This window comes from Colletotrichum tamarilloi, assembly GCF_030869305.1.
Source record: "Colletotrichum tamarilloi strain Tom-12 chromosome Unknown Scaffold_27.1, whole genome shotgun sequence".
In the NCBI taxonomy this organism is placed as follows: Eukaryota; Fungi; Ascomycota; class Sordariomycetes; order Glomerellales; family Glomerellaceae; genus Colletotrichum; species Colletotrichum tamarilloi.
In genome coordinates, this window is record NW_026849410.1 from 249,437 (window position 1) to 273,547 (window position 24,111).

Genomic DNA, 24,111 nt, shown 5'->3' on the forward strand with positions numbered 1-24,111 from the left:
TACGGACTTTCACGTAGGTGTCACCGTGTAACTCCAAACTACCTTTACGCATACATTATTTCACCTATTTTCAGCACACACACATGCACCCGTGGAACCTGACCGACGGAAGGCCATGCAGCGGTGTCAAGTCACAAAGTGGAGGGATGATTGGCCTCCAAGCCCTCGGGTTATTGGACAGCGGCGCCTTAAACTTACCACGGACGTGGAGAGAATGCCTGCAGAGGCTACGGATACTTGCCGTGGCTAGGTGCCCTTAGTCGTACTAGGTAGTGCAAGAGAGAGCAAGCGAGCAAGCAAGCAAGCAAACCAGCAGCGTGGCAGCGTCACTTTGGGCTCGCTGTTCGCCACGAGTCAGGGCGCGGACCACCGACGTACGGCTGCGAGGGCCGTCGGAAGTTGACCGAGAGTTGAGAGAGACTCTGACAGAGAGTGCCGGTAGCAGAGAGAGATCAGCGGTAGGCTGCTGGCAAGAGAGATGGGATGGACGAGTGGCCTGGAACCCGGCCGGAAGCCCCCCGGGAATACCGTCTCGACGCCAATGTATGGAGTAGGCTAAGTCATGTAGCTCTGCTGCGAACTTGACGTTGGGGGGTACATTGGTCCCTTGCCTTAGCCCAAGTCCGGCACTTGTGCGGCGCAGCGGGAGGGAAGGGCTGTGATGAGATTGGACTCTTGGAGACTCTAGCAGACTCTTGGGGAGACTCTAGTAGAGAGCCTGAGAGTTTGGGAACTGGATGAACGCAACTCCCGGCCGATTGTGGAGTGACATTATCCGTACTAAGATTGTTGCCCCCCTCCATCATCTGTAGCCTCTCCTCCAGGCTCTTCTTTCACCCTCCGCCGGCCTCCCACTCCTGCGACCTTTTTTCGTTCGGTCAACGTCCGATGTCCTCCTGCGAAGAGGTCTGAAGTCCTACCGAGTACTGAACCCATACCGTTCACCCCCACACTCTTTGCTGCACGAGATCTCCTCTCGCGTCTCCTCTTCTTGCGCCGCGCGATCGCCCGCCGAACGAAATCGTGGGGTTCGAGACCAGTTGAACCAGGGCAACACACCAGGGGCCCCATCCAAAAATCCGGAGAACGTCGAGAGAGGGTTACCCGTTGGGCCGTTTTCCCATCGAAAGGGAGGCCCAGGCCGCGCAGCCGTCTTTTACCCCGTGGGATAGGATCGAGTTCACCCCCTCACCCAAACCCCGCGTTTTCTTGTCTTGGAGCAGACGACGACGGTTTTCCGTCACACGGGAACGAGATTCGAGGGCGTAAAGTGTCTACGAAGGAGCGAACCCGAGAAACCACATAAGTGAGGCGAGGGATCGGAGGGGGTAGTGGTGCGAGCTCGTCCCGTCTGAGATTGCGTGTCGGAAAATAGGGGGCAAAAATTACGACTGGAACGAAAGAGACTGAAAAATTCTTCTTTTTTGCATTTCATAACCGCATACACTCTTTTCTTGGTTTGCGCCCGCAACCAAAACCTCTCGTTCCAACCCCGTCCCAAATCCCTTCGATATCGACGCAAAGGAAGGGCGTCGCAGGGGTTTTTAAGATGGTCCAATTCAACACCTATTATCTCCTTACCATCATCGTTATCTCGTGCGGGTCTATTCCCAAGGGTAAGTAATCAGTTCCCGTTAGATCTTGCGGTCAACATCCGTCCGACCTTGACAGGCGATCCGTCCCTTTTTTTACTCCACCGTCCACACACACCAAAAATCAACACCAAAATCCACGGTGCGCTGACTAGCTCCCCACGTAGGCTACGATGAAGGCGGGTTCAGCGCGTCAACGGGCCTGGCGTCCTTCAAGGAGGATTTCGGGCTGGTCTCGAGCCTCTGGAAGGGCAATGAGTCCGGTTTGGCTGACCGCAAGGCCAACATTTCGTCGTTTGGTGTCCTCGGCGCCGCCTTCGGTTCCATTATCGCGCTCGCCGTAAATGACCGCCTCGGACGATTGAGGGCGTGGCAGCTCTTCATCGCTGTCTGGATGACGGGTTGCCTGATGCAGGTCTTCTCGTCCGGCATCCTGGGGTTTATGCTATTCGCCCGGATATGGGGCGGGCTCGGCGCCGGAGGACTTACGGTTGTTGCGCCGCTGTACCTCTCCGAGATTGCGCCCGCGAGGTCGCGCGGTATGGTCGTCAGCATATACATGGTCGTGTTACTGTCGTTCCTCACCATTGGTAAGGCCACCCCCGGGAAGACATTCTGCGATCTCGTCGATTCAATGTACTGACCTACGGTGAATTAGGCTTCTTCATCAACTACGCCGCGAACGCGACCCTCGCTGCGACGAGGCTGCAGTACCGCCTCGTCATCGCCATCCCCCTCATCCCCGTAGGCATAGCCTTCGTCGCCTCCTTCTTCCTCGACGACACCCCGCGCTGGCTCGCCTCCCGAGACCGTGGCGACGAAGCGCTCGCCGTGCTCGCGAAACTTCGGCACGCCGACCCGAGCGACCAAGCTCTTGCCCATGAATACGACGAGATCCACGAACAGATCCGCACGCGGCAGCAGATCCTCGCCGACTCTTCGACATGGGCCATCATCAAGGACATTGCCACGATCCCTACCTACCGCACGCGCTTCCTCCTCGGTGCCGTCATGCAGACTGTCGCGCAGTGGTCTGGCGGGAACGGCATCACATACTATATCCCTGAGATCTTCCGGTACGCCGGTGTTGTTGGGGATAATACCTCCCTCATCACTAGTGGCGCGTACGGTGCTGTCAAACTTGTGTTTACAATGGTCTTTACCTGGGGTCTCGTTGACGTCTTCGGTCGTCGCCGGTGTTTCATCACGGGCTTGTTTCTGCAGTGCATCACGCACGTATACATGGCCATCTACATGGCCATCTGGATCGACGGTACGAACAAGCCGGCCTCCGATGCCGCGATCGCCTCCGTCTTTGTCTATGCCGTCGGCTGGTCCATCGGCTTGTGCACGGTACAATACCTGTACGGCACAGAAATCTACCCGACCCGCATCCGCAGCGTCTGCTATGCCAGTAACATGGCCCTGCACTGGTTTTTCCAGTTCGCTGTAGTGCGCGTGACGCCCAACATGTTTGTCAGCCTCGACGTATGGGGCGCGTACGTTTTCTGGGCGGTCGTCTGCGGCGTTGGCCTTGTGGTCCTCGGCCTGTGGGCGCCGGAGACGAAGGGCATCCCCATGGAGAGGATGGAAGAGCTGTTTAGCGGTCGGTGGTGGATGGGATGGAGGGCCAGTGTGGATTTGGACTCGAGCGAGACGAAGCCTTTTGGCAGAGGCGACTCATCGGGCAAGGAGTCAAAAGAAGCCCCATTTGCGCATGACCGGAAGACGGATGTCTGAGTTGAGGCCGGGATGCTTTCTTAGTTCATATTTATGAGTCTGTATGTTTCTTTTAATGATCACCAGATACCAATTGTACAAATTCATTTTCACTGTTCGGAATGGTTGTCACTTTGTTGGGTCCTCGTTGATTGGTGCTGATTCTCTGCCTGCCGGGGCTTCCCGGCCGAATGTCCGGAGCCGAACTCGGCGAATGTGGGCCCTCTCGGCCGATAGGTAACCCGCCAAGACGGGAAGGTGAGAAGACGATTGTCACCTGAAGGATCGGGACCCCTCACAGGGCAACGTCTTCGCGAACGCGTGCTCTTCGTCATCATTGTCATCAGCAAATTTCCTTTCACTTCTTCTTCCCAACTATAAATCACTCAATGCGTCTTCCTGGAGGTGTGTGTGCCTGACTGCGTCCGTCACAACGAAAGCAAACATGGAGAAGAGACAGCTCGCAGAGGCCCAGCCGCGGCCGGCATCCCCGCCCCCATCTCGGAAGCCGGGACTACGTCAACGGCTCATGTTCGCCGGTGTTCTCTTGGCTGTCGGTTTGTTGAACATTCACCTCACAAGAAAACACCGTCTAGACCAGGACCACGGAGGGGAGCTTGTGCCAAACCCGATCCCAGTACAAGAATCCCCGTTTGGTCGGTTCCCTCTACCCAAAGATCCTTTCAAGCTCATCCCTTGTACAAATGCTACCGTCCCGCCGGAACTCGATGACGCTCATCCCGAGGAGACGTGGTCGAAAACCTTTGATCCGGACCCATTCAATTGGAGCTGGGGAAACAAGACCGTCTCCGTTGATGGCAACGATAGTGACCCCTTCTCCGGCCGAGGCATCTACCTCTGCGGATATCTGGAGGTGCCACTAGACTACACCAACAAGTCAGACGACCGGATCGTTCGACTCGCAATCATCAAATACCAGGTCTCGGGCCTAGCCCGCGTAGGTGAGCCCGACAACGGCACCAGAAACCCACCCCCCGGCGGCAGAAGCGAGCGCACCCTCGTCATCGAACCCGGCGGCCCAGGTGGTAGCGGAACCTCGTACGGCTGGAGAGTCGCGGAGCAGTACACCAAGCGCTTCAGTGATGGCAAATTCGACGTGCTGGGCTGGGACCCGCGAGGCGTCAACATCACCCGCCCCTCCATCTCCTGCTTCCCCTACGACGTCGACAGAGACCGCTGGTCCATTCTGACGGGCCAGTACATCGAAGTGTCCGCCGACCCGAAGCGTCAGCTGCAGATTGCCGACGCGATGAACGACGCCACCTTCAAGGCCTGCTGGGAAGTCCACGGCGACCTCGGCCGCTTCATGGGCACATCCATCGTCGCGCGCGACCTGGAGGAGATCCGCAAGGCTCTGGACGAGGATGAGTTGACGGGATACCTCGTCAGCTACGGCACGGGGATCGGACAGACATACGCCAACATGTTCCCAGACAGTGTCGGTCGGGTGATCCTCGACGGGACGGAATACGTCCGCGATCACCGCGAACTAGGCGGCTTTGGGTGGACCGCGCTCGACAACGGCACCCATGCCTGGTACGACGGGTTCCTCGGCGAATGCATCAACGCCGGACCGGATCACTGCGCGCTGGCAAAGCTCAAGAGCAGCAGCGGGGAGCCCCTCGTGCTGAAGGATCTGGACAAGCGCATGATGTCCCTCCTCACGTCACTCATTGACCGCCCTGCCATCGGGTACACCGAAGAAAGCGGCCCGTCTCTCGTCACGTACTCGGTCCTCGTCGCCGCAATCTACTCGGCTCTCTACAACGCCCAAAGCTGGCCGGCCCTCGCACAGATGCTATACGAGCTCGATCAGGGCAACTCGACCCTGGCCGCTGCGTACCTGGAAGAGCGGGCCTGGCAATACGACCCGACGCTCCCCGCGACACCCAATAAGCGGCCCGCCTCGGATGAACTCGCCTTCATCGTCATCTGCGCAGATGCCTACGACGCGCCGTTGCCAACCGACGGTCTCGTCTGGTGGGAATCCCTTTGGGCCAACATGTCGTCTCAGTCCTGGGTCGCGGGCAACTCGCGCTTCTTCGATGTCTTTCCTTGCCAGCAGGTCCACAAGTACTGGCCTGAGCCGGTGGACGTCTACCGCGGGGACCTAAACCACACGCTCAAGAATCCGATCCTGTTAATTGCGGAGACGTATGACCCGGCCACGCCGCTGCGTAACGGGCGTAGGTTGTTGAACGAGATGGGGCGGAACGCGAGGTTGATTGCGCATCATGGGTATGGGCACTCGTCAAGGGATACGTCTGATTGCACGGAAGAGATTGCTAAACGGTATATTCTCGAGGGGACGTTGCCGGTTGAAGCGGAGACGGCGTGCTATGCCAACGAGAAGCCGTATCTGTATGGCGTCAAGGATAAGAGTGTGAAGACTGCGGCTGATGAGGGCTGGGAACCTATCGCTGCGTGGCGCGAGCATCAACGAGAGATAGCTCACATGCGTTTCTGAAAGTTTGGGGAGTGATGAGATCTGGGCTAGTGCGATGTACTAGAGAGCAAGCAGTGTACGTTAGCAGATAGGTACTAGAAAAGGAGGGACTGGAGCCGATTTATATCACAAACCCCCTTCCCAATGCCTGTCGGCTGTCCTATATAATGTCTGCAATCGACCTTGTAAACTCAGAAATTTCCGCCTAGAGTCTCACACAGCCTCTGAAAATGGTGCTGCTCGCAAGGCATCAATCTTCATCATTGTTTCTGACGAAAGCTGCTGGGACGCCCGAGGATGCACTTGTAACGGGCGCCTAAAGGGGAAATTCTACCACCAATCCTCTTGTGGTTATTCTCAGGGGTGGAACCACCCAAGCATCCTTCGATCAACACGACAGAAGGAGGTAAAAGACTTCCACCTACTTCTCACGACACTAGTATGCTCTCTGTCTTCTTCCCGAGCACCAAAGTGTCATTTATTAGTGACGTTCGTGAGAAAGGTCATCATTCAGTGTATGACTGCGGTGAAGAGAATCACGAAACCGCGGCTGCTGGTCTTATCCATGATCGTGTTAAGTGTCCGAGAGAATCTATTCTTGTCAGATAGAGAACGACTTCAGAGTGTATTTATATATTTTCTTAGTTCCTCATCTAGAGCCCTTTGGGCCCAAAAGGTGGCGCTGAGTTTTCATCCAGCGGATAAGCTAGTCAATGTAGCAATAACTTGGAGAATGGGTCTTGAGCAATGAATGTATCGAACCTTGATGACATTATGGGAAACTTTGAAACAAGTAAGTTCACGCACTCCTGCAAAAAGTCTAGGTGGCGAGTTTTTCACTCAAGCACGATGGCAATTGTAGGTCCAAATGGCCGTGACGCTGGTGTGCCCTTCCTTCTCAAGTCGTGAACACCTCGATTGTCACTAGGCAGCGATATTTAAATTAAAGCAAAAGTGATTTCGACAGAAACCTGATGCGGACACAGTTCTCGATCAACGAGACAGTTTGAGTCATGTGAAGAGTGTTTATAAACCATGATAGAGCGGAAATGTCCATGTCTTTTATGCACGAAGAGTGATAGTCTATGGTAGTTTAAATATCGCCGTATCTACTTGCAGTTGCAGTAGACACTTGAATAGAAGATTAGCAAGCCGTAGAGACTTTCTCATGGCAGGAACTTACAAATCTTGTGCAATGGCGCCGCCTCCGCCGGAGCAACCATCGTAAGCGCCACCCCCCGACTGACACTATTTTCAAGAATCAGTATCCGAGAGCCAACGGAAAAAGTTCAAAGGAAGTTTACCTTGGCCGGGCAGCCAGCGATGCAGTCTTCCTGCGTGCTGTAGACGTGTCCAGTCCAGGCGTGTGCGGTTAGAGGCGCTGTGAGGGCGATGACGAGTGTGAGGAGCTTCATTTTGCGATTTACGTAAAGATGGGTATTATAGTACAGACGTGGGTTGCGAGAGATCCAAGGGAGAAATGTCGAAGCTTTAGTTGGTGGAAGATGCGGTCTACTTATACAAGTTGGATTTCGGAGCATGCTACATGCAGTATCAATAGCACTAGCAACTGTCGACGCTTGTAAGATGCCAGATATCGGAGCCCGTGATTGTGAGTTCCCCTTCACCAGATCGTTCTACCTTAGATACTTGGGGTTGTCCCTGAAAGCTTATTAAATTGAGCTGGCGAACCAAAGTCTAATTTGTTGGCTTACGGGGCCAGTTGCTGGGAACTTACGCTGGTTGTAAGATATAACCTGGCGGTATGTTGTGGTGATATGATGCGACAGGTGCCTCTTTGGGCCGTAATACCCAGGCTCTAGTTCTATACAGCTACTCAAAGACTTTACTCATATTTAACACGCCTTCAAATACGTGTATAGCAAGTGGCTGGCTTATCTGCTCATCTTTCAGTCTGGGCTAATCTGCTGTAAAATGAAGGCAACAACGTTGCCCGGTTGAATAATCTGTACAAGTCATGCAACCACTGGCACTACGTATACTCGTAACAATCAAAGGCTTTAGTATCCACGCGCATTAATCAAACATCTACAACCCGAGAGCGAAAGAAGACCCCGGTTTTGTTGTATGGAGAAAGCCCTGGCAATCGAGACGCGGTCGTTCACCGCACCGCCGACCTATCCGACGCAGCTCGAGCATGACTCGATGAGAGGGACAACATAGGATTGGCCAATGAATGAGCTACGAATACGACAAATGCGTATTGGGCTGCTGTTGCAGACATCAACATGGTTCGCAAGCTTGACTCAGAGCAATAGAGCGCCCTGAACAGGTCAAGTTCCTTCCGACATCGCTGTTGTACTTGACCAACAGAGCATGTCGTGTATGAAGTCATGAGTGAGACTGTGTCGTCAGATTTTCTCCATTTCCAGGGCGCAAATACCGCTCAGACCAGAATTCTCCAGTGGGTACAATCTTTGCCTACCTTGGCGACGGAGTCTCCGGTCTACCACATCAGCATCCAAACCAATAGCTGATATTCCTTGTGTGCTCCGGATATCCGGGACCCCTCCGAGTCATGGTATCATACAACAGCGCGACATGTACATTCGTTCTGGGAAAGAGGACTACATGTACTTAGGTGCAATTTCGCCCATAAGAACCCCACCATCAATATGCCATTGTCGTGCTGTCGGGGGATTGCGGTTTTATCGAGCTGAAAAGTGTCCTCAAATCGCGTGTTGAAAGGCACTTCAGAGTTTGAGATGAACGCCGATAATTCATTCACTGTTCCGCAGATATCTACTCATCGACGCATAACGTGAGGTGGAAATAGTCTTAGCTGTTGGAAATGACGCGGATTTGCGCTCGCATGAAGCAAGAAGTTTGAAATCAAGAGCCTCCAGAACGATCACGAGCTAATGCACGTATCATAGAATTCAAAATCAGGAAAAACAATGCGACTTTGCAACAATTGAGCGACTCTTCTATATTCTGTTCCAAAATTTAATGAAAATCTGTCAAAATAGTCAAGTAAACTTAATGACGAAAAAGCCAACATGAATCCGAAAAGCTCAGTCGAGAGCACGTCGTCATTGCGGTATCTTCCGATCTCTAAGAGGATTTGACAGGTTGACGACAGAATGCTTCGTACACTGGATGTTTAAGGTCTAATCTCTTTATGTTTGACTGCAGCTAATCAGAATCAGCCCGTTGGAAGGCTAATTCAGAGAGGTTGAGGTATTATGAAGGTTTGATAGGGTGTGCGGCTAGTGACATCTATCTTTTCCAAGTTTCACTAAGTTTAAACATCGAACTAGGGTAGCCTGTGCTTGTTGTGTTATGTCCTAATCGTACTTAAGAATGCGTTCCTCAAGCCCGTGAATAGTTCGTAGAGGAAGCGCCAGTATAATTGGTTGGTTGGTCAGCGTGTTGGTTCTCAGCATCATTACTGAGGCCAGCTATACGTAACTGGCGCTGGAAAACGGACAGCATGGTGTTTTCGCTACTTCCTCGAGAAGAGTATCTGGTTGAGATGTTGACGGCGAGTTTTCGCAACATGGGTATTGATGTTGCCATGATTGTGGCTGAGATCTCAGCGCTTTCCCAGATGAAGAGGGTGCTTAATGTGTCTAGGGGAAGAAAAGGTTTAGTCTGATATGACCTCCAAGTTCATTCTCGAGGGCTCATAACCGGACATGTCAAAACTTACATATACTTCCGGAGTCGAATATACTGCGTGACTGTGGCCCGAATAGATATAAAACCTTGATTATCCCAGTAGCTCCAGCGCTGCAAACGACGTCAATGGACAAAATCCAAAATAGAGAATTGATGCACCGGATGCGGGACTGAAACTTACAAGATACCCATGCTCATAGCCACACAGATGCCGATCCGTTCGTGAGTGCTAAGATGAAGGGGCCATATGATTCTCCACGGTAGCAAGGAAAGAAAAAAGTCTAAAAAGGCCGAATATGCTATAGAGAGGAGAGTTAGCCAGTTCAATTCTGGAAAGAACCGTATGACAAAGGCAACATGAGTGTAATCACCATTGACAAATATCCCAAACGGAACCGACACTTCCCGTGGCCAGCATGGCTCCGGTCCGCCAGGGCTGCATGGGTTGAGAAATAACGGGAGCCACAGCGCGATGAAGAGGTTCATGGAGAAGATGATGAACCACAGCATCCATCGAAGCTTCCCCGTCATCAAACGCATGAGCGTGAAGGCAAATGATGTCTTGCTTAACGCCCATGCTGTGTTTGACATTATCCCGGCTGCCTTACTGATCTTGCTGTACTTGGGTACGTTTAATATCCCCGCAAACGTGGACGCACTTAGAAGCGCGACCCGAAGATATATCATGCATGTGAAGAGGACCTAGACATCGCATTAGAAGAACAGAAGAGAATCGCGGGATTGATTACGCAGAGATCCGTACTAACCCATGCCGAAAGTATGAGATAGTCGTCCGTCCCCAGCCGCCAACTTCTCAACGCCGAGACTCTCGCGTAAATCCTGAGAGCGAGAAAGGTCGTCGCGAGAACAAAGAGGACGACCAAGGACGCAATTGCTCGTATGGTTGACGACGGCAACGTATTATCCATGGTGTCCTTTCACGACGCCATTCTGACAGCGAGGTAGTAGCCGTGGTAAAGTCATGGGGCATTGAAAAGATGAAACACCAAGAAGATGGTCGGATTTCGGAAAGACGGCGGGAGCGGAAAAGAAAGACATTCAGTCACGGGCCACTAGAAGGAGCCAACCTCCCAAGCTTGGACCATTCCGTCACTGGCGTGATTCTCTTCAAAAGGGAGGCAGGGGAAAAAGCAAAATGTTGCAGATGATAGATCCCAAATTCATCTATGGCTTTCTCTTGACCAGTGAATTATAGGTGGTGACTATGTCTCCCGGGAAAGAGATTCCGGTAGTTAGCTTGATCCTTTGTACACATCCCTTCAGTTGAGCCAAAACACCTTTTGAACACTTTCGACTCGGATTGAATGTTTATACATGTGACATCGAGCGCCTTGTGGTTTCAAGCCTGGGCAGAAAGTTTGAAGGTTAAATCCCACTCTCTACTCTATCTTGACTTCTTTTCTGTCCAAGCTTCAGCGAACAGAGTTCGGAGAGTCCTCTTGCGTATTTCTGAAGCACTGATGTGATGCTGTACCGAGATAGAGATCATGCATGTCTTAGGTGCAGTGCATTTGAGGTACGTCACATTTGAACAGAGGACAACTGAAGGATAGAACTTTAGAAGAAACAGGTAAGCCTTCCGCGGTATGCGTTCATGCACCACTTAATAGTGGCCTGTTCAGGGCAAATGAATCAAACTTGGCCGCTTGAAATGCCGCGACAGGATGTGCGCAGGCCAAATGGTGGCACAAGCCGGGGTTCAAAGTCACTTGACTGCCGGACTCCTTACCTGTAGCTCGGACTGCAGTGACAACGGCCAAGATGCTATGGATTGTGAATGTCCTGGGTAACGAGAGGGGATTGGATGCAGCTGCCGCGCAGGGAGAGACTAGACCAAAACTAATGATACCGTGGCGCCTGCACACCTCAACCATGGTCTAAGACACTCCGCAGCATCACGTTGACTTCAGGTGCGGGAGTCTGGACTTGCGCCATCATACCTTAAACGGTCGTTGATGTACGCCGGGAACCAGAGACATTGACAAGTCATGTTCAGGCTCTGGCAACTTGCCCCCGGTCCGCTTCTCCCCAGAACTATTTACTGCATGTTCCTGACTACTAGTACTCGTCGTCTCAAACGGCACCGAATAGAAGCCCGCATGACTCTAAGAAGGGTTTTGAATTGCAATGCACCTCAGATAGCTTTGGAATGGGTCTCTAGAGCGGCCAGTAATATCTTCGCTTTTCTTAACTCGCTGTCATTTCTGTCAACGTCAACTGAGATTTCTTTAGGAGGTGCCAAACATCAACGCTTGATTAGCTCTGAGGCCTAAATCCACTCAGCTGGGCTCTTTAATCCTAGTTTCTCACTAATGCCCTCTGTTTCCTGTGCTTTCTTATTCACACTTTCCATTTCAAACCCAGCCACCTTCTTGTAGACCCGACCAATGTCTTCTAGTTCGTTCTTCGGGACAACATCGTAGACATTCTCGAAACCATCGGGTGCTCTTTCCTCGCATATTTGCAAGACGTGATCCGGTCCATTTCCACGGTTTGCCATGATAATCTTGGACGTGGCTGGCAGCCGCTCCGACTCATACGCCTTCAGCGCCGCCACCACATCGTCTTGGTTCTCAACAAGTTGCTTCGCAAGAGTCTCCGCGTCAATAATAGCCTGCGATGCGCCGTTGGAGCCAATCGGGTACATGGCGTGCGCAGCATCACCAAGCAAAGTCAGGCGGCCGAAGCTCCAACGCTCAACAGGGTCCCGATCGCTCATAGGGAACTCAAAAACCTTCTCGGTTGCGTCGATGAGATCCTTCATCTCGAGCCCGCCGCACCGCCAACCTTGAAACGGCCCCTCAAACACAGACTTGTCGACTGCTTTTGTCCAGTCCGTCTTTGGCGGCGTGAGATCCTCATCATCCTTGTCTCTTATGCTGAGTTCGGCGATCCAGTTCACAAGGCTCTTGCCCTTATCTGCGGAGCGCTGGCTAATGGGATAGGCGATGAACTTTTGATCGGCGTGACCAGCCCAAACCATTGATGCTCCTGTGAGATACGGCTCACGCTCGATACAGCCGCGCCAAAGCATGCGGCCCGAGAATCGTGGCGGGCCTTCGTTGGGGTAAAGAACCTTTCTCGCGGTCGAATTGATTCCGTCAGCGGCTATCAGAATATGGCCAGTGACGCTAGACTGTCCTGCTGGCGCACCATCTCGCCGTTGCGAAAACTCTGCTGTGATGCTCTTCTCATCCTGTGAGAACCCTGTCAGAGCGTGATTGAGATTGACCGCCCCTTCGCCCAAACGCTCTTTGACGGCACTCAAAAGCAGCATTTGGCATTCGCCGCGATGAACGCTGAATTGCGGCACTGCATAGCCTGCCTTGAGACCTCGTGGCTCGCTGAGAATGGCATGGCCGTGACGGTTGTAAAAGTTCAGTTCTTGCGTCTTGACGCCGGTCTTCTCGAAAGCTTCCAGGAGTCCGAGGTTACGGAGAATGAGAATGGCGGAGGGTTGCACATTGATCCCGACGCCAAGAGTTGTGAGTTGCGACGCTGCTTCGAAGATGTGGATGTCTGTGAACCCAGCGGCGTGGAGGGACAGTGCTGCCGTGAGGCCACCAATACCTGCACCGGCGATGATGATCTTGGGCTGAGGGTTTAGAAATGGCATTTTGCGGGCTCTTGAATGGCACTCGTGAAGAAGCCAACTGTGTTGTCGTCGAATAGACCGAGAAACGAGAAGCTGTTGTCACGAAGTCATGAGGTTAGATCATAATACAGAGAGTGCATACTAAAGCCTCCACCGGCAACTTCAAGTCTAAGTGGTTCCGAAAGTCGGAATTGGTGGAGATTCATGACTGCCGACTCTAGATGCCGCGATTTAGCAAATTCTGCAAGATCCACAGAAACTAGGACCACCGATGCAGTTTCGTTCAGCACCCAAAATCATGATTCTCCCAAGCTATTCGGCGTGATATGATCACGAACCATATTGCCACTTTGAAATTCGACGCAAGCATTGAAGTTCGATCTTGTCGCTAGGAATAGCTCCGCTTCGTTCGCTTCACCCCGCACAAATACCCCAGATCACGATGCTTTGACACCCTTCTGAACCACATGGGGATCTGGCCGAGGGGGAAAGACTCGAGACCCTGGTCCTGGTCCGGGTCCTGGCCCTGGCCTTGATCTGTGAGACTAGCGGCCGAGGTCTGGGGCTGCAAGCACCCCATAAGAGAAGAAGGCGGATCCGCTTGATACTCGACCACGCTCTTAGACGAGGGTTTTCGGTGCCCTAGAGATCTATTCGTCGCATCAAGGAACAAGGTTTCGTACCTGAACTTCGCTGGCGGAAATTGAGCAGCAGGCTGATTGACTACGCTTCAACGGTTGCAACCCAGCAGTTAGTGTCGGATCCTGGGCGTAGTCTCCCAGCCATTGTTTTTATCCAGCATGTACTTGTCGAAGAATCGCTGCAAGTCATCGAGATCCTCTTGCTGGTACATGTCGTGCCATTCTTGAGTTGCAGTCCAGCGCAACCTTTTGTGAGTGTCTCAACAATTTGAGTAGATGGCAATACGCCTCATTCCAGACGGAAAAAGTACAATTCTTCAGATGATCGAGAGAGCTGGAATGCTCTGACTGATCCCTCGATATATAGCCCAGTTGAGAAGCTGGCAGCGGCATACCTTACATCGGAATAGTAATGTTGCGGAGCTTTGGCTTCTTGTTTTCCCAATAGTCATTCCAGGTACCATACTTATCCACCATCGCGCTGACGTCCTCGCGCATCCCAGGTCCTATGGAAGACTTGTCGTCAGAGAAGGCTCGCAAACAACACCCACATGAGGAGCACACAACGCTTACAGCATGTCCATCCCATCAACACATCCCAAAGCACGGTCAGGAATGCCACCGCGACAGACAGACTCCCTATAGTAGTCTCCGAGCCCTTCCTCAGGTGCTATGCAAGTCAGATGAGGAGGTTGTTCGGCAGCGATGAACCACTGCGTTGTTGCAAGCCACGAGTTCCCGGCCCTGGAGACCTCACATGTACCATTGCACCAAGGTTGCCGCGCAAATGGTCAGGGACTTTAACTTCCTCTTACCTATAAGGCTAAACATAAATCCTCTGCTGTTCAGTTTGAAGATCTAAGTCCTCTCCGCCTGACACTAAAGAGTACTCTCTGTGGCTTTACAAACCACCTATTAACAGTCTTCAATTCCCCACTAAGACACTTAAACTCGTACCGCCTAACTAGCTCTGGGATCAACTTCACCATCTCCAGGCTTGATATGTGCTTCCCTATGCAGGTCCTCGCGCCCGCTCCGAAAGGCAGGTAATACTGCTCCATGGCCGCTAACGTCTCCGAGGAGGCGTGTTGGGGATCCCACCGTTCTGGTATGAAGTCTGCGGCGTCTGTGCCAAAGACTTTTGCGTTCCGGTGCGCTACCCAGGGATTGATACCGATGAGTGTCTGTTCAAAGTAGTTAGAACAATTTTATGCGGCTGTGCCATGTTGAATAAGGCTTTGAAGAGTTACCCCAGGCGGAAAATGGGTTCCATCGACGTCCAGACCGGACCCTACGACCTCGCGCCACATGGGCAAGCCGACGGCTGGATGGAGTCGCAGGGCTTCTTTGATGACCATCTGGAGGTACGGAAGTTGCTGGGCTTGGTCAAAAGTGATGTATTCATCGAGGCTAGAGCAGAAGCCTTGAGAATAGAGCTCTTCGTACATGCTCTTTGCGACACCATTTGTGGTGAGAATATGGTACATCGCACTAGTTAGAGAAATGCTCGTGGTGTCACTTCCAGCTGCAACGTTTCCTGTCAAAGTAAGCGTTTGAACACGAAATCTTTCGTATTCCTCCGGGTCTTCCTTCTGCAGTCGTTGAGCTTTTGTCAGGAAGGTCTCTCCGCCATGCTTTTCCTTGATGTCAATATCATCGCTCTCGGATTGGAGCTTGCGCGCAAAACTTGCGATACCACGAACAGGGTTACCATAAAGGACGAGAAGTATGGGCAACAAAACGGCGTTGACGCCTGAGAGTGTCGAGAACGCGTTGGCGTCTTCTAGACCTCGCATGATGCCGTCGATATCTTGCCCGCCAGATTCCAAGAAACCTACTCGTCTGCCGAACTGGTATAAGAGTCAGAAAATTGATGCAATCGGGTAAATGAGCGGACCACCAAACTCACCGTGATCTCACCAATCACATCAAATGCATAGCACTGCATCCACTGCTGCAAGTCAAACGTCTCTCCGCTCTCGGCGAACTCGTCGAAACGCTTCAGAAGAAGCGCAACACAGCTGTCAACATAGGGCTCGTAGGACTTGATTGTCGACATGGAGTACATGCTGGCGACTTTGCGACGCATGAGGCCATGCACGGCGCGATCGCGCGCGCTGAAGAGATTGTGGTTCGGGATGCGAGGGTCTCCCCAGGCATCGTACCATCCGCTTTTTGGCAAAGGAGATGAGATGCCATAGATTACGCGAGCCATGGCCGGGTCATCAATGCTGTACATGCGAGGCCCGATGCGAACGATTTTCCTGGCTTTGGTGGTCATCAGCAATGAGCCAGGAAGTGATTAGAGCCAAGGAATAATAGCCACTTACAGCCATTCTCATGTGCTTCGATGTCGTACGCCTCATACTTGCCCTGCCATATTTTCCAGATGTACCATGCATCAGTCCATCTGGCAAGGGCAGGCCCGTACGCTCCAGGGAGTGAAAGACATGCAAGGATGTGGCTGAGCAGCCAGCTGATGGCAAGGAGCGTGAGAGAACCAAAGAGCACAAGAAGAGACATGGCAGTTTTCGCCTGGAGATGCTTTGTTTGGAAATTCGTAATGTAGACAAAGCTTATAACGTATGGCTCTTGGGGGATGAGGGCGTGGGGAAACACTAGTGACGTTGCAGGATGTGGTGGGGTGCCGAAACTCACATGGTAAGTGGCGGTGGGGTAGTTGAAATCTCTTGTAGAAGACAGTATAAACGCGGGGTTGAAGCCATGTTGTGAGACTTCTACAGTATACATTAAAATAGTACAAGAGTCAAATTCAACGAACTCTGCCTATTAAAGCCCATGTTTTGGAGGCTCACTTGGGGTTCAATGACTATGTCGGCTGGTGATTCTTAGCTGCCCTCTTTAGTTGATAGATAGAGATAATGGTAATTGCTACTTGCTATGGATCCTATTTCTGAGCTTTCATATTTTGCTGGCGAGCTTTCTCCATGTGAGGATGGCCATAGAATACCTTACCTTCAGGACCATCCAGCGTTGCCGCCTTCTCAATCTCCTCGTAGATCTGACCGTTAACAGGCGCTTGCTTGGCCGAAAGGAGCGCGAAGGTCTTTTTAGCGCGGTCTGCCTTCGATGTAGATGTCACGACAATGCCGCCAAGCCGGTAGTATGCCCAGCTGAGCAGCAGATCAGCTGTGGACAGCCTCGTTTGCTTTGACTGCTCTTCCAACTTCTGCAACAGTGCTGTGCTGTCTTCAGTGGGCAAGCGACCGCTGACGGCTGTCAAAAGGCCATAGTCTGCGCGACTGTTAGCTTGGGAGATTTATTTCCCAGAGACTTGGTTAATGGCGTTAATACTCATTGGGACAACGTTGTGCTTGACCTCGAACTCGCGGAGTTGCCGGACCTTGGGATCAGACAGCAAGAACGGATTGAACTCGTATTCATTGAGCTGTGGAGGGTGTTTGAGGTCGCTGGCGCTGAAGATGTCGTGGTAATCGGGCAAGGTCCTACAAAATCGCGCTTGTGAGCTTTGATCGGGTTACGCCCCGTCGTTGTGTTATTGACGACATACCAATTCGATACACCAATAATGCGAGCAACTCCCTGATCCTTAAGATCTTCCAGCACACGCCATGCATCGCGATTGGTCATGTTACCATCATAACCGCGGGGCGGGAAGTGCAGCTGCAGGATGTCGACATAGCCTTCTAGTATCCCAAACCGCTCAATCTCCTGCTTTACGGCCTGGATCATGTGATCGCGGCCTCGACATCCTAGGGATGCGTAGGTATTGATCTTAAGGGATAGGAAGATCTCGGAGCGTTTGAGATTGCTGCGGCGGAGGACTTCGGCAAAGCTGTCATTATTGGTGTAGATATCGCCAGTGTTGAAGTGACGGAACCCCGCGTCAATCGCTTGTTGAATTTCGACGCTGCTGTCCGTAGGAAGTGGATGAGTGTGGCCAGGTGCCCACTTCATGAGGGTTCCCACTCCGAAGCATAGGCGGGGTATGGCTATTCCTGAAATGCTGATTGTTGACATGGCTGTTGTGTTTCTCAAGACGTCGAATACATTGGATGATGTTGGCGGCACACAACAAGCCCACGTCCGGCGGGTGGGTGCTTTTACGGTGGGGAAAAGAACATGACGCCGTCCAAGGTTCCTTGCTTCATACGGACGCCTCCGCATTGTGGGGTACTCCGATGTGGTGTTGTGCCGTCCCTCTAGAGCAATTCGACAAGGTCACAATACGGACCTCCTGGCACAGGCGATAGTTATTTCAAAACAGACCTCATGGCTTCCCATATGGGAGGAAACGTTTCTCATCATTCAGACTACCGCGGTTGGTTGTTACACATATAAGTCTTTCATTCACTTTAACCCACCATGGCTTCGTCTAAGTTTCTTCCTCACGAGGGCAAGCATCGCAAAATTCGAGTCGCCATCATTGGCGCAGGAATCTCTGGACTTGCCGTCGCCAACGGCTTGCTGAAAGATCCAGCTGGGAGATTCGATGTCCAGGTCTTCGAACGCGACACAATTGCATTCAACTCAGAGCGTGGCGGGTATCAGCTCCGCATCAGCGCCAATGGCCTTAACGCTCTGAAGACAGTCTCCGACCTTGAGCTCTGGTCATTGATCCGCGAGGTTTGGGCCGGTGATCAGGCGAAAGCGCCTACCATTGTTGATCCCGATACTTTCGCAGTTCGTCTTCGCCTCGGCGATCTCAAGTTGTATCCCAAGAGTCGAGCCATACCTAGGAAAAGACTGCGTGGTGCTCTTCTACAGCCATTACTAGTTCAAGGGCGGGTTCACTTCGACCACACCTTCGCACGCTTTGAGCTGATGCCCGGTGAGCGATGCGGCGTGCAGCTACACTTCGATGGCCAGGCTTCACAGGAGGCCGACATTCTTATCGCATCAGACGGCAGCAACAGCCAGGTCAACCGACAGGTTGGCCTTAACAACAAGATCAAGCTAGACAGCATGACTTTGATCCAGTCTCGCGGCATAATTTCACGATCTGTACGAGATGAGCTGCCCGAGTCGCTAGTCGAATCTGGCTCGGTAATGTTCTTGGGCGGCAAAGATGTTGCTGGATTTGCATCCGTCTATGACCCCCAGAAGGACCCAAGTACCAGCGGCACAGAGTCATACACCTTGTTCTGGTCGGTCGGTATACCGAGGGCCCGGGGAGACGAGCTGATAGCGAAGGCCGGCTCAATTTCTCTGAGAAAATCATTCCTCACCTCATAGATTACTTCCGAAACGACCTTGGCTATGGCAAACCTTTAGAACTCATCATGCGATCAGCGACTGAGGCTGTCCGGACGGGCCTTGTGACCAGCTCCGTCAAGCCGAAAACGGATTGGCGAAACGGTATTGACAAAAATTCACGAGTGGTTCTCCTCGGCGACGCCGTGCACCCCATGACGCCTGGCCGAGGCATGGGTGCAAACCAGGCACTGACTGATGCCGCCAATCTTGTCGAACTTTTCCACCAAGAAACATTTGAGCAGGACGTGCCGTCGGATGGGGAACTCGCCGCTTTAGCGCGCACATTCGATGCAGAGATGTACACTCGCGCGTTTAAGATGGTGGAGGCCAGTGAGACCGTAACTTCGCTAGATTTGACGACGTTATCGGGTAAGATGATGATTACCTTCGTCGGAATGGCTATGAACGCGATGGGATGGCTTATTTCTGCCTTAGAGACTATTGGTTTGAAAGCCGAAGTGAAGGTAGACTATGTATCGCATGAGAAGTAGTGTATGTAGGAGATCTGTGTCTATAGACTGAGCCAATGTGCTGATAATCGAAAAGGATATTATGAAGGCAGCGTGACAATGGATTTGCTTTACCGACTCCTCTGTGTGATGGACATCCTAGGAGCGAGCACAAGCCAGAGACGAAGGCTGGACACGGCTTGTCGACAGGATCCTGAAAGTTGCCTAGGTAGTTACGAGGGCGGCGCTGGATGGGATCCGATAGTTTCTACAGAGCCTGGATTATAGAATAAGTTCGCCTCACGGTGCGGAGTTGCGGGGGTCCCCGGGCTTGGCCATCAGAGGGTCTGTGGCTCCAACCTGGCTATATTAGGTGCATAATCCAGATTCAATCCAGACGTCAATCTGAACTACAGCTTGCTTTCTTCTCCACTTCACGGCGTTGACAGGCAAAAGCTTAAGCATGGATGCCACAATCGAGTGGTTCGGTAAGTTGCCGCTACATTCAGTGTCTCTTAATTACTGCCGAGATTTGTGAGGCTCATTAATTACCCAGGTGCTACCACGTTTCGCGTGAAAGTCAACGGTCTCGTCATCTTCTTGGACACATGGCTGGAGCGTCCAGATGTTCTGCCCAAAGTGTTGGCTATCGACGATGTGGATGAAGCGGATTACGTCTTCATCTCCCACCCACATTTTGACCAGTGAGTGTCACACTAATTCGCATTACAGTCACTGTTATTTTTCCACAAAGCCGACTCACTAGGTGTCCTTTAGTCTTCCCGGAGCCGATAGGATCGCAATCAAAACCGGAGCACATGTTATTGCTAACGGCGAAGCCATTAACGTCCTTCGGTCAGCTGGAGTGCCCGAGGACCAGTTGATCCCGGTATCTGGTGGCGAGCGCATCCCTCTGTTTCCTTTCAAGTGCCGTCAAGCTGCAGCTCGTGGTGAAGTTGACATCGCTCCTGGGCCACCAGGCGCTCCTCCAGCTCCGGATGCTAGATTGGCCGCGGCCTCCGTCCATGTCTGGCCTTCACTGCACTGTCTCATGCCTGGTGGCTCGCATGCCGATGTGCCTGCAATCATGGATACAGGCAAGGAGTATGTTGGAGGAGCAAGCCAGTACGCTTGCACACTGGATATCACATTCGGTATGAAATACGGCCTTCTCAAGATCGGCGACCACATGCCTCGAGATGCTATGGACTCGGGCATGCGCTCTTTCGTGGACTACGTCAACGGCCCGGCGAGGGAATGCATGTCTCACTTTGACGGAGGGCAGCTAATGTACAACTTCCTGTTCGGGGAGGGCAAGACACTGCTATGGAACGGACATCTGGGAGGTTACGATGGAATACTGAAGACGGTGCAACCACAGCCAGACGTGCTCATTCAAGCAATTGCTGGACGGGCGAACTTGAACGGAAGACCGTTTGATGGATCTGCGGCGCAGTTCGCGGTGCAAGTATCGAAGCTTCTAGGAGAGCCAAAGAAGGTGATCTGGTGTTTGCACGATGAGGCGCCGATCAAGCCATGGACGGTGGATGTAAGCCCAGCTACGCAAGCGGTCGAGAAGGAAACGGGTTCCAAGGTGACTGCACTGCAACTGGGTACATCGGATATGCTTTTCTGAACATTGCAAAATAAAAGTAACACAAAGAAGTCAGATCGGGGCGTCGGAGCAGTTTGCAATACAACGCCTATCATAACGTCTCAGCTTTAACGACTTCTTGACATGCTTGAGGCAGTTCCATCTATTAATGTGAACGGGACTAAGCTTGATTGAGTAGGCGAACTGAGTCCCGCCCTCTGTGAGATTCGCGTGTTGCGGTGGCGGTTGGTAGAGTGCAAGACGGGAGTTTCTCATCGGCATCCCTCCACCCCCACGGCCCCGCCGCCATTCCCCACATATTTCGGGATCCCCCACCCCCGCCGCCGCCGCGGTATCTCGGAACCCCAACATTCCCCATCATGTTCCGCAGACATACCAAGATTTCACACCTCAATAAATTGTTCAACATGCGATCGCATACCTCCGCAGTTGCCAATCTAGGTAGCAATGCCGATAACGATGGCGCTGCCGAAGGTGTCGGTGACGGCAACGGCCCCTCATCCTCCCCGTCTTCCTCCTCCGCCTCCGCATCAGTGCTGTGTCCCGAATGCGGGCAGACCTTCCGTCGGCGCGAGCATCTAAGTCGACATCTGGACCGCCACTCCGGCCGTCGTTCTCACGCATGCAGTATCTGTAAGAGGGCCTTCTCTCGAAGGTGTGTATCCTCCGTGTCTTGGATAGGCTGTGTCCAGTTCTTCTCCTGTAACGTCTGTGACTGACTTTCAGCGGGAAAAAGAGACACGTTGAAACGGCATGTCCGCACACATGGTACTGCAGTCCTCGTTGAATGGACGCAAAACAACGACGGTCATCTCTCACGAGACCAACGTCGTGCGTGCGAAGCCTGCGCCAAAGCTAAACAACGCTGCGATGGTTGCAGGCCAGCACCTTGTACCAACTGCACAAACAAAGGTCGTCGCTGCTCATACCAACCAAGTTCTGGCGATGACAATACTATTCTCGTTGCGCAGCCTGTAGCTGATAGCGACGTATCCCCTGCCCCAACTCCGCCTTGTCAGAACCTGCTGCCTATTACTTCGCAATCTTGCGTCTCGGACCAACCTCCGCTCGAGCCAGACCTCCTATGGGACGCCCTCTTGACCCCCGCCCAATATCTGTTTCCTTTCTCACCGGCTACTTCTCTCGGAGTTGGGACATCAACAGACTTTTGCTTCGGAGACACTGCTTTGGCTACTGTCGTTGAACCTGTGGATGACCAGAGCGTGCAGAATAGCTTCGGTACAAAAGCAACACCAAGAGTAGGTGTGGAGGCCGTTGAGGTCATTACTGGGCCAGGCAACCTGACAGCGGAGGAGGAAGACATCTTGATTGCTGAGTACATTCCTCATGTACCTCCCATGACAGCAGAAACGCGAGCATACATGCTCCAAGCCATCAAAGCCCGACTGCCACAGCACGAAGCCCAAGGGCTTGACGCCAACTTCCCATCTTTGCGACACCTTGATGCATACATGCAATTGTATTTTGAGCACTTTCATCCGCGAATGCCTTTGTTACATAAACCGACATTTCAGGCGTCACCCGAGACGTGGCAGCTGGTACTCAGTGTGTTGTGTCTTGGCAGTCGGTACTCCCTAGCGCACCACCATCACGATCATGTTTTGCTACTGCAGCTAATTGCCCAGCACATGCTGAAAAGAGATGTAAGGCCCATCATTGGAGCTTTTCTCATGGCATGGTACTAATGTGACAATTCAATAAATTGCAGATTCAAGAGCTATCGAGCAATGACGTTTTGACCTGTGCGCAATCTCTATTGTTGTTCCATCAAAGCCAGTGGCTCTCGGGTGAGCGGAGCATTGTCATCGAGGTGCAATTCTACCGGAATATCCTCGTCACCCTTTGTCGCCAACTGCTGTCTCGAGAGGGCACTTTGATGCACACGCATACATCCGCTGAGGACGCGAACCACGCATGGTCCCAGTGGATACAAGCCGAAGCCAAACGACGGATCATACACTTCACTTGGAGTAAGTCACCTTCGCTGAACCACCCTCGTGCTACGAAACTTACACACAAAAAGTGTCGGAGTGTCTCCAGGCGACATTCTTCATGCTTCCTCCTCTGCTCTCAATTGCTGAGCTACAAACTCCGGTACCCACAGCTGATGCGTACTGGTCATCGAGTCACGAGCAGTGGCACCTTCTCCCGCCACCGCAGCCTTCATTAACTATTTGTGCCCTACTTGCACGCGTTGGTCTCGGCGATGTAGCGCCGGCGAGTCTAGAGCAGCCGGCCAAGTCTACAATACTGCTCTCGGCCATCGTTCAGCAAGCTGCCGAGAGCGATCTGCTTCGAGCTATGGGACTCGGCTCTGTCGGCAGTACTGCTAGTCAACCCGGTCTAGCTCTAGGAATGGGGACGATGCTCTCCCAGAAAGCCTTCGATGCTTTGTCCCAGGCAGGATGCTCTCAGATGTTGCGCGAAACGGACGCCGGCACCAACTCGAATGACTTTGCCTTGCTCTCCCGAGTCCTTTCCATTTGCTCAGTCACACCGTTGCGGCTACTCAACCCCTACGGTAAATGGCAGACGACAGATGCAGGTCACAGCAAAGCCCGGTCCGAACTGCTGAACATCATACCGCAGAACGTCAGCAGAGCAAGGCACTGCTTGTACTACGCAGCGCAGGTCCTTCAATACTTTCGCACTATGAGAGTGGCAACAGTACTCGACATCCTTAGCGTCTTGATCTGCGTGCTCTACATGGTGGTGTACGCAGATATTTTTGAGCAACAAGATCCTGATTCCGCCGGATGTGGGGCCAGCACCGGAACATCCAATACGGAGATCATCCGACTCGACCAAGTCGTTGACATAGATCTTTTGAACGGCTGGTTGGAGGTCAGAAATCATAAAAGACATCACATTGCCGGGGTCGGTCTCCTGCACGGCGGCCGCAGCGTGCCTCGTTTGTATAAAGAAGCGTCGCGGATTATGGCAACCGGGTCCTCGGTCTCGAGGATGGCTAAGGAGATGTCGATCATTCTCGAGTCACAAGCTAAAGGTTATCCTCCAGACCTTCTAAATCACCGACAAGACATACAGAGAGCGGTGTGAAGCTGAGTTGAGTCACAACGAAAACCACGAGGGCACAAAATGAGGCAAGGC

General features: G+C 52.4%; 7 protein-coding genes across 7 annotated transcripts; 4 read left to right on the plus strand and 3 right to left on the minus strand.

Moving 5' to 3' along the window:
• Positions 1-1,549: 1,549 nt before the first annotated feature.
• CTAM01_08084 (uncharacterized protein) lies at positions 1,550-3,332 on the plus strand (the record flags this gene model as incomplete). Its single annotated transcript, XM_060524105.1, has 3 exons — positions 1,550-1,616; positions 1,760-2,182; positions 2,251-3,332. 3 exons carry the CDS (start codon positions 1,550-1,552, stop codon positions 3,330-3,332), a joined length of 1,572 nt encoding a protein of 523 aa, XP_060381271.1.
• Positions 3,333-3,756: 424 nt separating this feature from the next.
• Positions 3,757-5,799, plus strand: CTAM01_08085 (uncharacterized protein; the record flags this gene model as incomplete). The annotated part of the gene is made up of 1 exon (XM_060524106.1): positions 3,757-5,799. One exon carries the CDS (start codon positions 3,757-3,759, stop codon positions 5,797-5,799), a length of 2,043 nt encoding a protein of 680 aa, XP_060381272.1.
• A 3,312-nt stretch (positions 5,800-9,111) lies between these two features.
• CTAM01_08086 (uncharacterized protein) lies at positions 9,112-10,349 on the minus strand (the record flags this gene model as incomplete). The annotated part of the gene is made up of 5 exons (XM_060524107.1): positions 9,112-9,371; positions 9,452-9,531; positions 9,602-9,719; positions 9,792-10,122; positions 10,188-10,349. 5 exons carry the CDS (start codon positions 10,347-10,349, stop codon positions 9,112-9,114), a joined length of 951 nt encoding a protein of 316 aa, XP_060381273.1.
• A 1,361-nt stretch (positions 10,350-11,710) lies between these two features.
• Positions 11,711-13,057, minus strand: CTAM01_08087 (monooxygenase; the record flags this gene model as incomplete). The annotated part of the gene is made up of 1 exon (XM_060524108.1): positions 11,711-13,057. The coding sequence occupies one exon, from the start codon at positions 13,055-13,057 to the stop codon at positions 11,711-11,713; it is 1,347 nt and encodes a 448-aa protein (XP_060381274.1).
• A 1,465-nt stretch (positions 13,058-14,522) lies between these two features.
• CTAM01_08088 (uncharacterized protein) lies at positions 14,523-17,679 on the minus strand (the record flags this gene model as incomplete). The annotated part of the gene is made up of 7 exons (XM_060524109.1): positions 14,523-14,861; positions 14,928-15,527; positions 15,587-15,945; positions 16,008-16,460; positions 16,654-16,914; positions 16,993-17,144; positions 17,210-17,679. 7 exons carry the CDS (start codon positions 17,677-17,679, stop codon positions 14,523-14,525), a joined length of 2,634 nt encoding a protein of 877 aa, XP_060381275.1.
• Positions 17,680-18,024: 345 nt separating this feature from the next.
• On the plus strand, positions 18,025-21,000 carry CTAM01_08089 (uncharacterized protein; the record flags this gene model as incomplete). The annotated part of the gene is made up of 5 exons (XM_060524110.1): positions 18,025-18,814; positions 18,895-19,284; positions 19,781-19,852; positions 19,945-20,068; positions 20,142-21,000. The coding sequence occupies 5 exons, from the start codon at positions 18,025-18,027 to the stop codon at positions 20,998-21,000; spliced, it is 2,235 nt and encodes a 744-aa protein (XP_060381276.1).
• Positions 21,001-21,386: 386 nt separating this feature from the next.
• On the plus strand, positions 21,387-24,060 carry CTAM01_08090 (uncharacterized protein; the record flags this gene model as incomplete). Its single annotated transcript, XM_060524111.1, has 4 exons — positions 21,387-21,634; positions 21,917-22,643; positions 22,709-22,970; positions 23,024-24,060. 4 exons carry the CDS (start codon positions 21,387-21,389, stop codon positions 24,058-24,060), a joined length of 2,274 nt encoding a protein of 757 aa, XP_060381277.1.
• Between the last annotated feature and the right edge of the window lie 51 nt (positions 24,061-24,111).